This window comes from Oncorhynchus clarkii, chromosome 23 (assembly GCF_045791955.1).
Source record: "Oncorhynchus clarkii lewisi isolate Uvic-CL-2024 chromosome 23, UVic_Ocla_1.0, whole genome shotgun sequence".
NCBI classification, from domain to species: domain Eukaryota; kingdom Metazoa; phylum Chordata; class Actinopteri; order Salmoniformes; family Salmonidae; genus Oncorhynchus; species Oncorhynchus clarkii.
In genome coordinates, this window is record NC_092169.1 from 27,158,979 (window position 1) to 27,171,754 (window position 12,776).

The 12,776-nt window shown below is 43.7% G+C and overlaps 1 protein-coding gene across 5 annotated transcripts in view; it reads left to right on the top strand.

Moving 5' to 3' along the window:
* The window catches only part of LOC139381091 (dystonin-like), a 205,819-nt gene that overhangs the window by 99,720 nt on the left and 93,323 nt on the right, over nt 1-12,776 (top strand). For all 5 annotated transcript variants that reach the window (XM_071124343.1, XM_071124348.1, XM_071124347.1 and 2 more), the window contains 9 exons: nt 92-373; nt 641-824; nt 3,258-3,415; nt 4,373-4,551; nt 4,778-4,916; nt 5,002-5,195; nt 5,307-5,553; nt 5,647-5,754; nt 5,840-5,938. In XM_071124343.1, the coding sequence (XP_070980444.1) occupies nt 92-373; nt 641-824; nt 3,258-3,415; nt 4,373-4,551; nt 4,778-4,916; nt 5,002-5,195; nt 5,307-5,553; nt 5,647-5,754; nt 5,840-5,938 (1,590 nt within the window). The remainder of the gene's footprint in view (nt 1-91; nt 374-640; nt 825-3,257; nt 3,416-4,372; nt 4,552-4,777; nt 4,917-5,001; nt 5,196-5,306; nt 5,554-5,646; nt 5,755-5,839; nt 5,939-12,776) is intronic.

The following is a 12,776-nucleotide window of genomic DNA, read 5'->3' on the forward strand; positions in this document are numbered from 1 at the left end:
TAGATAGTGGATCAAAAGTTTGATACTTTGAGTTGATTTGGATTTCAGAGTCAAATTGTAGTCGTTTTGATTTGTCATGTCTCACTCCTAGATCACCATCTATAAGGATGATGAGTGTGTCCTGGCCAGTAACTCTCACCGGGCCAAGTGGAAGGTGATCAGTCCGTCTGGCAATGAGGCCATGGTGCCCTCTGTCTGCTTCACTGTGCCTCCACCCAACAAGGAGGCTGTGGACCAGGCCAGCAGAATTGAGCAGCTGTACCAGAATGTCCTGACTCTGTGGCACCACTCGCACATCAACATGAAGAGCGTGGTCTCCTGGCAGTACCTGATGGCGGACGTCAAAGCCATCCGCAACTGGAACGTGTCCTCAGTATGTTTACACTTATCTACTTAATCAACTTCTAGACCCCATTAGCAACACTTAAAGTGAAAAAGGTATAATTATGCATCTTCTACTGATTTTGGTCTTCATAAGAAAGAGAGTGATTACTGTTATTAAGCCTAGTGTTTCCTATACTCACCGACCCTACCTGTCATTTCATCATTATAGTTGGTGCTGACTGTACATTTTCAGAGAACATTCTAGAAGGTTTCCAGGTATGGGACTGTCTCATGTGTTTTCCCCTGTTCTCCCCAGATTAAGACCATGTTGCCAGGTGAGCACCAGCAGGTCCTTAGCAACCTGCAGTCCCACTTTGAGGACTTCCTGGAGGACAGCGAGGAGTCGGAGGTGTTCACAATGGCAGACTGTTCCCAGCTAGAGAGGGAGGTGTTGACCTGCAAGGAGTACTACGAGGAGCTGCTCAAGTCTGCAGAGAGAGGCAAGGCTGAACTAAGATAGTCTGCAGAGAGAGGCTAAGCTAAACTAGTCTGCAGAGAGAGGCAAGGCTAAGCTTGTCTGCAGAGAGAGGCAAGGCTAAACTAAGCTAATATGCAGAGAGAGGCTAAATTAAGCTAGTCTACAGAGAAAGGCAAGGCTAAGCTAAGCTAGTCTACAGAGAAAGGCAAGGCTAAGCTAAGCTAGTCTGCAGCAAGGCTAAACTATTAGCTAACTTCTACTCAGGAGCTCGCTGGTACATGTTTTGGCAGCAGTCCTCGAGGCAAACAGATGGTTCTTTAAAACTATTAGGCATAAAGCTAATATATTTTGGAATTATGTTTGAACCTGCCAGGGTCCACATGGCCAGAACTGTAGGAAAGGGTGTGTTTGTGTGTGTGGGCGTACTGATGCGTGTGTCTGGGTGTGACTACATTTTCCCTATATGTTTCCCCTGATCTTGCAATTATGTCTGTTTAGATACTTGGTCTTATGTCGCCACAGGTAGTAGAATCTCCTGCAGAGGACATTAGGGAGGTGTTGATTTGCTTGATTGCCCACCAATTAATCAGCATAATTAATAAATAATATGCTAATTGTTTGTAAACACTTTACAATAATGGTGCCAGATTTGATTAATGGTGCCAGAGATTAATACAGTAGTTTTCATGATTCGTTAACTCATTAATTTCACACTCTCTCTGCTATATCCGGGAGAGAAGTGCTTTGAATTATATACAGTATTCAGACCCCCTGACTTTTTTCAAATTTTGTTACGTTACAGCCTTATTCTAAAATGGATTAAGGAGTTTTCCCCCTCATCAATCTATGCACAATACCCCATAATGACATTTCTGCAAATGTATTACAAATAGAAAACTGAAATATGACATTTACATAAGTATTCAGACCCTTTACCCAGTCCTTTTTGAAGCACATTTGGTCTTCTTGGGTATGACGCTACAAGCTTGGCACCCCTGTATTTGGGGAGTTTCTACCATTCTTCTCTGCAGATCCTCTCAAGGATGGGGAGACCTTTTCATGTCTCTCCAGAGAGGTTTCATTGGGTTCAAGTCCGGGCTCTGGCTGGGCCACTCAAGGACATTCAGAGACTTGTCCCGAAGCAACTCCTGTGTTGTCTTGGCTGTGTGCTTAGGGTCGTTGTCCTGTTGGAAGGTGAACTTTCACCCCAGTCTGATGTCCTGAGTGCTCTGGAGCAGGTTTTCATCAAGAATATCTCTGTACTTTGCTCCGTTCATCTTTCCCTCGATCCTGACTAGTTTCCCAGTCCCTGCCGCTGAAAAACATGACGCTACCACCACCATGCTTCACCATAGGGATGGTGCCAGGTTTCCTCCAAACATGACACTTGGCATTCAAGCCAAAGAGTTCAATCTTGGTTTCATCAGAACAGAGAATTCTGTTTCTCATGGACTTCGAGTCTTTATGTGCCTTTTGGCAAACTCCAAGCAGGCTGTCATGTGCCATTTACTGAGGAGTGGCTTCTGTCTGGCCATTCTACCAGGCCTGATTGGTGGAGTGCTGCAGAGATGGTTGTCCTTCTGGAATTTTCTCCCATCTCCACAGAGGTACTCTGGAGCTCTTTCAGAGTGACCGTATGGGTTCTTGGTCACCTCCCTGACCAAGGCCCTTCTCCCCCGGAATTGCTCAGTTTGGCCGGGCGTCCAGCTCTAGGAAGAGGATTGGTGGTTCCAAACTACTTCCATTTAAGAATGATGGAGACCACTGTGTTCTTGGGGACCTTCAATGCTGCATACATGTTTTGGTATCCTTCCCCAGATCTGTGCCTCGACACAATCCTGTCTCGGAGCTCTACTGACAATTCCTTCGACCTCATGGCTTGGTTTCTGCTTTGACATGCACTGTCAACTGTGGGACATTATATAGACAGATGTGTGCCTTTCCAAATCATGTCCAGTCAATTGAATTTACCACATGTGGACTCCAATCAAGATGTAGAAACATTTTAAGGATGATCAATGGAAACAGGATGCACCTTAGCTCAATTTCGAGTCTCATAGCGAAGGGTCTGAATACTTATGTCAATAAAGTATTTCTGTTTTTTTTATACATTTGCTCAAATTTATAAATACCTGTTTTTGCTTTGTCATTGTGAGATATTGTGTGTAGATTGATGAGGATTTTGGGGTATTTCATCCATTTTCGAATGAGGCTGTAACGTAACAAAATGTGGAAAAAGTTTAGGGGTGTGAATAGTTTCTGAATACAGTACATATTCATTTAGATTGTTTACTAATGTTACTGTTATACAGCTTGCAGTAGACCAGTGACTGAGAAAAATCCCAAGTGTTTGGACACTTAGACTTGGTGTCCTCTCGTCGTTTGGTTGTTACTCATTCTATGGTCTTGTGTTGAACAGAGGTTGTTACTCATTCTGTGGTCTTGTGTTGAACAGAGGAACATGAGGAGTCTGTGTACAACCTGTATATCTCTGAGGTGCGTAACTTCCGCATGCGTCTGGAGGCTCAGGAGGAGCACCTGATCCGGCAGATCCGCACCCCACTGGACAGAGACGACCTGGAGCAGAGTATCCTGCGCATCACAGAGCAAGAGGTAGGGCAACAACTCACTGTTTAGACTGTATCATCACTCTGTCATATTACAACTCACTATCATCAACTCATGTATCATGTACAAATCTGTCGTTCTGCCCCTGAACAGGCAGTTAACCCACTGTTCCTAGGCCGTCATTGAAAATAAGAATTTGTTCTTAACTGACTTGCCTAGTTAAATAAAGGTAAAATAAAAATAAATAAATATTACAACTCACTATTCAGACTGTATCATTACTCTGTCATATTACAACTCACTATTCAGACTGTATCAGTACTCTGTCATATTACAACTCACTATTCAGACTGTATCATCACTCTGTCATATTACAACTCACTATTCAGACTGTATCATCACTCTGTCATATTACAACTCACTATTCAGACTGTATCAGTACTCTGTCATATTACAACTCACTATTCAGACTGTATCATCACTCTGTCATATTACAACTCACTATTCAGACTGTATCATTACTCTGTCATATTACAACTCACTATTCAGACTGTATCATTACTCTGTCATATTACAACTCACTATTCAGACTGTATCATTACTCTGTCATATTACAACTCACTATTCAGACTGTATCATCACTCTGTCATATTACAACTCACTATTCAGACTGTATCATTACTCTGTCATATTACAACTCACTATTCAGACTGTATCATCACTCTGTCATATTACAACTCACTATTCAGACTGTATCATTACTCTGTCATATTACAACTCACTATTCAGACTGTATCATTACTCTGTCATATTACAACTCACTATTCAGAATGTATCTCTCTGTCTTACACATCTATTCATCATATCTTTTCCAGACATGGGTCAAATACATCTGTGCTTGATTTACTTTTCCAGGTACAATGAGACCAACAGAATAATATCATGTGTGAACTTAACGATCTGTTCATATTGACTTAACTCCTCCAAATTCGTCCCTTGCAGAAGAAGAAGGCAGAGCTGGATCAGCTAATGGAGGATCTGGAGACCATGAAGGAGAAGTGTGAGACATTCCTCAGACAGGCCACAGCCTCTCCCTCTGTCCCCGCCCTCTCCTCTGACCTCAACGTCCTCATCCAGAGCATGAGCCAGGTTTACTCCATGTCTTCCATCTACCTGGAGAAGTAAGTGGGCACAGACACTGTTATGGTCCTCCTCAGTGCAGGGCTAGAATATGCTCAGCACATTCAAAATCAACAAGGCATTTGCAATTATTTTTTTATGGTCCCACTTCAAATGCAACTTTAAAGTTTTCATGAAGCCTTCATAAACCCTTTACAAGGACTTCATAGATGCACTGCAAAATGCTGATATAGATAACGTTACACTGTCTCTATGGTGTCTCTGCAGGCTGAAGACGGTGAGCTTGGTGGTGAGGCACAGCCAGAATGCAGAGGCTCTAGTGAAGCTCTTTGAGGCCAAACTTTCTGAGGAAGACGCTGTGAACTCTGACCTGAAGTCCATTGACACAGTTGTCAGCACACTCAAGGTAAGCTTTGCGGAACCCAGTCCTCGAGAGCCACTATCATGCTATGATTGATGTTGAGCCACGTCTTTCCTCTACTTTATTTTAGCAATGGCGCTCAGAGATTGACGAACAGCGGGACGTCTTCCATGACCTGGAGGATGGGCTGCAAAAGGCCCGTGGCATCAGTGACCACATGTTCAAGGCTCACAACGAGCGGGACTTTGACCTGGACTGGCACAAAGAGAAGGCTGACCAGCTGGGAGAGAGGTGGCACAATGTACACACCCAAATTGACAGCAGGTTAGTGTTTTCAGGTCAACTCAAATGTTTAGGGACAGATTTGATTCCATACACCAGTAATAAGTAGTGAGAAACACTTATTGTTCACTGTATGTGTGATATCTGCTTCAGACTTCGGGACCTAGAGGGCATCAGTAAATCTCTGAAGTACTACAAAGACTCCTACAGCAGTCTAAATGACTGGGTCGGAGAGATGGAGGCTGCTCAGCTCAAGACCCAGGAGAACCAGCCAGAGGACAGCAAGGCGCTTGCTGAGCTGCTCAACCAACAGAAGGTCCTTGTTGCAGAAATGGAACATAAGCAGAGCAGAATTGATGAATGCCAAAAGTACTCAGAGCAGTACTCATCTGGCGCTAAAGTAAGTTATCTCTGTAACAGTTTTGACCTGATATGATATGTCTGCATGAAGAGCACTTGAACACCAGCGTAATATTCCCTAATCTGTTGTCAGGATTATGAGCTACAGCTGATGACCTACAGAGCAATGGTTGACTCACAGCACAAGTCCCCGCTCAAGAGACGGAGGATGCAGAACTCAGCTGATGCCATCGTTCAGGAGGTTAGAATGGAACAGTAGTAAACAAGGTGCTGAGTGTGTTGGGTGTGCTAAAGAAAGTGACCCTTGTTTTCTGCCCCCACCTCAGTTCATGGACCTCCGAACTCGCTACACGGCTGTAGTCACCTCCATGACGCAGTATGTAAAGTTTGCCAGTGAGACGTTGAAGAGAACAGAAGGCGAAGAGGTAGGGGATTGGTGAAATATTAGATTTACAATGCGCAAATCGCTGTGCATACTTTGAACTGCCTTTTTTCCCCCCTCACATTATTGTGTTAAGAGGGTTTGCTCCCAGCCATATTAAATTAATAGGAACCTCACCTTTAAAGCCATAAATATGACGCTTCAACTCAAAGGGTTTATTTCTCTTCACTGCTGTGTGTCATTCATTCAGCGCTGATGAATGTAGATGTTTTGCTTTGTTTAAGACAAATCATGCGATATGGTGTCGTACGCAGCTGTAATGCTGATACAAAGAGCCATTCTTTTGTATCATTGCTGGTGATGGTGACTTCTCTTTGGAGGAAGAAGCTGTCTCCTCTCTCTCATTGAATCTGAAACATTCTCTCATGGTGGCATTTCTTTGGGACAATTAACAACACTGCAACAATCCTTACTTTGGTAAGCATGTTAGAATAACCATAACATAAACACAACTTTCACTTTATTTCAATGTTAAAGGAAAACTCCACCCAAAGACCCATTTGACCCTATTTGTTTCATTAGTCCATTGAATGTTTTTCATGTCAGCGATCAAGTCTTCAAGATATGTAACTTTCAAGATGTGTAACTTACAAAACACAAAAATGTTACACACTGCAACATGCATCATACAGGCCGTATTTCTGTATTTTGAAAGTTACATATCTTGAAAACTTGACTGCTGACATGCAAAACATTTTGGGACTATAAAAACAATGGACTAATGAAACAAATACAAAAACAGTGTTTTTGGGTGGAGTTTTCCTTTTAAGTATGAGGTAGTGCATGACTTGTTCTTTTTTGCATTGTAGAATAGGAAAGAATCAGAAAAGACAGAGTACATCACCTGGACAGAGAGCTGGGAGCTCCAAAAGGTAGCAGGGGAGGAGGTGATTGGACAGCTTCAGCAGCAGGTACAAGAACTGGAGACCTCATTGGCTGACAGAACAACCCAGTTGACCAGTCTACAGAGAGAGGTAAAGACGCAAAAAAGTACCATAGAGGACCTTACCCTCCAGAAGTCTAAGGCAGAGAATGAGGCCCAGCAGTACTGGGCAGAACTAGACATGGTTGTGAAGGGCAAAGCAGCCATTGAGCAAGAGTTAAGTAACGCACGACAGCTGGTCCAGCAGTCAGAAGCCAAACGGTCTACTCTTGAGGAGAGTCTTCGTATGCTGAAGATGAACATCGAGGAGAGCACCCTGGCCCGTAAAAAATTGGAGGACCACTTGAAGAGGAAGAACAGCGACGTTCAGGATCTTGAGGAGCACAATCGCACACTGCAGAGGATGCAACATTCCTCTTCCACCAACAGCATCCATACGATCCATGCAGGGGTTGAGGCAGAAGTCCTGCAGCAGAAACAGGAGGAGCTGGCCATGGCGAGGAAAACAGCCGAGACCGAAATCAAGACGCTTAAGTCAGAGCTGAACACTGTGCTGGTGCATAAAAAGATAGGAGAGGAGAAAGCGCAACAATTCAAAGAGCTTTTGGACGATGCCAATACCAGGTTGAAGAAACTTCAGCTGGACATGGAATCGGATAGAAGCAGCATGAGACAAAAGTCAGAGGAGCTCAGACAGGAATCTTCAGAGCTGAGAAAATCAATCCATGTCTTTCAAGAGCAAATCAAATCTCTCCAGAGGGATAAGTCTTTATTGGAACAGAAAGCTATTTTCCACATGACAGAAGTTGAAGGCCTGAAAAAACAGTTAAAGCTCAACCAAGGAAAACTGCTCCAGAGGAACTCCAGGGAACAGGAAAGTAGTCACAAGATGCAATGTTTAGAGGAAGAGCTGGCCTCCAAACAGGCTGAGGCAGACCAGTTGATGTTCAAGATCAATGAACTGACGAGAATGAATGTGTCATTAGACAATGAGGTCATAAGTCTTAAGGTCAGTGTGGAGTCATTACAACGAGAAAAATCATTCTCTGAACAAATGGTAAAATCACTGAAAAGTGAGAGTGAGAACTGGAAACAACAGCTTCAAAAAACCAAGGAAGAATCCAACATAAAGACAAGATCTGAACAGGATGTACAACTCAAATCTAAAAACCTGGAAGCGGAACTTCAGAAAAGTGGAATGGTGGTTGTGCAACTGCAGAAAAAAGTAGATGAGCTTAAGAAGGTCAACATGGAGATGGAAGTCAACATGCAGAAGATGAGAGCTCAACTCGAGAAGATCACCATGGAAACTGAAATCAAAGACCAGCAAATCAACATATTAAAGTCTCAGGTGGATGGCACCAAATCTCAGGTGAAAGTCATTGAGGAGGAACTGCTGAAGAAATCTCAGATGTCCCATGAGCTTCAGATCAAACTGAAGGACTACAATGAGGAGGTGAAGAGAACAGCTGAACTCCAGCAGAAAAACAAAGCTATCAGCTTGAACCTCAACAACTACGAGAAGGAAATCATGAATCTAAAGTCTGAGCTTAGCTCTGTTGGCACTGAGAGGAATTTGGCCAATAAGACAGTCCAAGAGCAAAAGGGTGAAGTTAATGATCTGAACATCAAACTGAAGAAGGCAATGGGAGAGCTGCAGAATGAGTCAAATGAGGGCCAGAGGTATCTGGCTAAAGTAAAGGCATTGGAGGGGGAGCTTTTGCAATGCAAGCAGAGTATGAAAGGAATCACTGGAAGTTCTGAAATAATGATAGCAAATATGAAGCAGGAAATAATTGCCCTTCAAAGAGACAAGACAATGGCTGACCATAAACTGGTTACCTTGAAAGCAGAACTCGAGGAAATGAGGTCTGCCCTGAGAAGCACAAAAGATGAATTAATTAAAGTAACCCAGGAAGGAAAAATCAGCCAGTCTAAAGTCAAAGAGTTTGAAGCAGATCTTCAGAAGAGTAGATTGACAATGAAAGAAATGACTGCCAGCTCTGACAAATCCTCATCAAGTTTCAAACAGGAAATCATTGTCCTTCAGAGGGAGAGAAATGCAGCCCAAGAGAAAACCATTTTGTTGGGGTCTGATCTCACCATGCTCAAGGGAAAGCTGGAACAAGCCCAAAAGGAGGTCAAACAAAAGCAAACGGAAAGTTCAGCCCTGCAGCTGAGGTCGCAGATGCTGGAAGACCAACTTGAGAATTGTAAGCGGATGGTGGAAGAAATGACAGTGAATATGAAGCACGAAACTAGTGCCCTTCAAAAGGACAAGACAATGGCTCACCAAAAACTGGTTACCTTGGAAGCAGAACTTGAAGATATGAGTTCTGCCCTGAGAAGAACAAAAGATGAATTAATTCAAGTGACCCAGGAAGGGAAAATCAGCCAGTCTAAAGTCGAAGCGTTTGAGGCAGATCTTCAGAAGAGTAGGTTGATAATGAAAGAAATCACTGCCAGCTCTGACAAATCCTCATCAACTTTCAAACAGGAAATCACTGTTCTTCAGAGGGAGAGAAGCACAGCCCAAGAGAAAATCCTTTCGTTGGAATTTGACCTCACCATGCTCAAGGCAAAGTTTGAACAATCCCAAGAGGAGGTCAAGCGAAAGCAAACGGAAAGTTCAGCCCTGCTGCTGAAGTCTCAGAAGCTGGAAGACCAACTTAAGAACTGCAAGAGGATGCTGGAGGAAATTACAGTGAATATGAAGCAGGAAACTAGTGCCCTTCAAAAGGAAAAGACAATAGCTGAACAGAGGGTGGTTACCTTGGAAGCAGAGCTTGAGGAGTTGAATTCTGCCCTGAGAAGAACAAACTATGAATTAATTAATGTGACCCAGGAAGGGAAAATCAGCCAGTCTAAAGTCAAAGAGTTTGAGGCAGATCTTCAGAAGAGTAGGTTGAAAATGAAAGAAATCATTGCCGACTCTGACAAATCCTCTTCAAGTTTCAAACAGGAAGTCACTGTCCTTCAGAGGGAGAGAAGCGCAGCCCAAGAGAAAACCCTTTCGTTGGTGTCTGATCTCACCATGCTCAAGGGAAAGCTGGAAGAAGCCCAACAAGAGAGCAAGCAAAAGCAAATGGAAAGTTCAGCCCTGCTGCTGAAGTCCCAGAAACTGGAAGACCAGCTTGAGAACTGTCAGCAGATGCTGGAGGAAAATACAGTGAATATGAAGCAGGAAACTAGTGCCCTTCAAAAGGACAAGGCAATGGCTGACCAAAAACGGGTTACCTTGGAAGCAGGACTCGAGGAGAGGAATTCTGCCCTGAGAAGAACGAAAGATGAATTAATTAAAGTGACCCAGGAATGGAAAATCAGCCAGTCTAAAGTCAAAAAGTTTGAGGCCGATCTTCAGAAGAGTATGCTGACAATAAAAGAAATCACCGCCAGCTATGACAAATCCTCTTCAAGTTTCAAACAGGAAATCAATGTTCTTCAGAGGGAGAGAAGCGCAGCCCAAGAGAAAACCCTTTCATTGGCATCTGACCTCACCATGCTCAAGGGAAAGCTGGAAGAAGCCGAAAAGGAGGTAAAGCGAAAGCAAACAGAAAGTTCTGCCCTGCAGCTGAAGTCCCAGAAGCTGGAAGATCAACTTGAGAACTGTCAGCGGATGCTGGAGGAAAAGACAGTCAATGTGACGCAGGAAGCTAGTGCCCTTCAAAAGGACAAGACAATGGCTCACCAAAAACTGGTTACCTTGGAAGCAGAACTTGAGGAGGTGAATTCTGCCCTGAGAAAAACAAACTATGAATTAATGAAAGTGACCCAGGAAGGGAAAATGAGCCAGTCTAAAGTCAAAGAGTTCGAGGCAGATATTCAGAAGAGTAGGTTGAAAATGAAAGAAATCATTGCCAACTCTGACAAATCCTCATCAAGTTTTAAACAGGAAATCATTGTCCTTCAGAGGGAGAGAAGCGCTGCCCAAGAGAAAACCCTTTCGTTGGTGTCTGATCTCACCATGCTCCAGGGAAAGCTGGAACAAGCCCAAAAGGAGGTAAAGCGAAAACAAACGGAAAGTTCAGCACTCCAGCTGAGGTCCCAGAAGCTAGAGGATGAACTTGAGAACTGTAAGCAGATGCTGGAGGAAAAGACAGTGAATATGAAGCAGGAAACTAGTGCCCTTCAAAAGGACAAGGCAATGGCTCAACAAAAACTGGTTACCTTGGAAGCAGAACTTGAGGAGAGCAATTCTGCCCTGAGAAGAACAAAAGATGAATTAATTAAAGTGACCCAGGAAGGGAAAATCAGCCTGTCTAAAATCAAAAGGTTTGAAGCAGACCTTCAGAAGAGTACGATGAAAATGAAAGAAATCACCGCCAGCTCTGACAAATCCTCATCAACTTTCAAACAGGAAATCACTGTCCTGCAGAGGGAGAGAAGCGCAGCCCAAGAGAAAACCCTTTCATTGGCGTCTGATCTCACCTTGCTGAAAGGAAAGCTGGAAGAAGCCGAAGAGGAGGTCAAGCGAAAGCAAACGGAAAGTTCAGCCCTGCTGCTGAAGTCCCAGAAACTGGAAGACCAACTTGAGAACTGTCAGCGGATGCTGGAGGAAAAGACAGTGAATATGAAGCTGGAAACTAGTGCCCTTCATAAGGACAAGACAATGGCTGACCAAAAAGTGGTTACTTTGGTAGCAGAACTCAAGGAGATGAGTTCTGCCCTGAGAAGAACCAAAGATGAATTAAATAAAGTGACCCAGGAAGGGAAGTTCAGCCTGTCTAAAGTCAAAGAGTTTGAGGCAGATCTTCAGAAGAGTAGATTGAAAATGAAAGAAATCACTGCCAGCTCTGACAAATCCTCATTAAGTTTCAAACAGGAAATCAATGTTCTTCAGAGGGAGAGAAGCGCAGCCCAAGAGAAAACCCTTTCATTGGCATCTGACCTCACCATGCTCAAGGGAAAGCTGGAAGAAGCCGAAATGGAGGTAAAGCGAAAGCAAACGGAAAGTGCAGCACTCCAGCTGAGGTCCCAGAAGCTGGAAGATCAACTTGAGAACTGTCAGCGGATGCTGGAGCAAAAGACAGTGAATGTGAAGCAGGAAACTAGTGCCCTTCAACAGGACAAGACAATGGCTCACCAAAAACTGGTTTCTTTGGGAGCAGAACTCAAGGAGATGAGTTCTGCCCTGAGAAGAACAAAAGATGAATTAATGAAAGTGACCCAGGAAGGGAAAATCAGCCAGTCTAAAGTCAAAGAGTTCGAGGCAGATCTTCAGAAGAGTAAGTTGAAAATGAAAGAAATCACTGCCAGCTCTGAAAAATCCTCATTAAGTTTCAAACAGGAAATCAATGTTCTTCAGAGGGAGAGAAACACAGCCCAAGAGAAAACCCTTTCATTGGCATCTGATCTCACCATTCTCAGGGGAAAGCTGGAAGAAGCCGAAGAGGAGGTAAAGCGAAAGCAAACGGAAAGTTCAGCACTCCAGCTGAGGTCCCAGAAGCTGGATGATCAACTTGAGAACTGTCAGCGGATGCTGGAGGAAAAGACAGTGAACGTGAAGCAGGAAACTAGTGCCCTTCAAAAGGACAAGACAATGGCTCACCAAAAACTGGTTTCTTTGGGAGCAGAACTCAAGGAGATGAGTTCTACCCTGAGAAGAACAAAAGATGAATTAATTAAAGTGACCCAGGAATGGAAAATCAGCCAGTCTAAAGTCAAAGAGTTCGAGGCAGATCTTCAGAAGAGTAAGTTGAAAATTAAAGAAATCACTGCCAGCTCGGACAAATCCTCATCAAGTTTCAAACAGGAAATTAATGTCCTTCAGAGGGAGAGAAACGCAGCCCAAGAGAAAACCCTTTCATTGGCATCTGACCTCACCATGCTCAAGGGAAAGCTGGAAGAAGCCGAAGAGGAGGTAAAGCGAAAGCAAACGGAAAGTTCAGCACTCCAGCTGAGATCCCAGAAGCTGGAAGATCAACTTGAGAACTGTCAG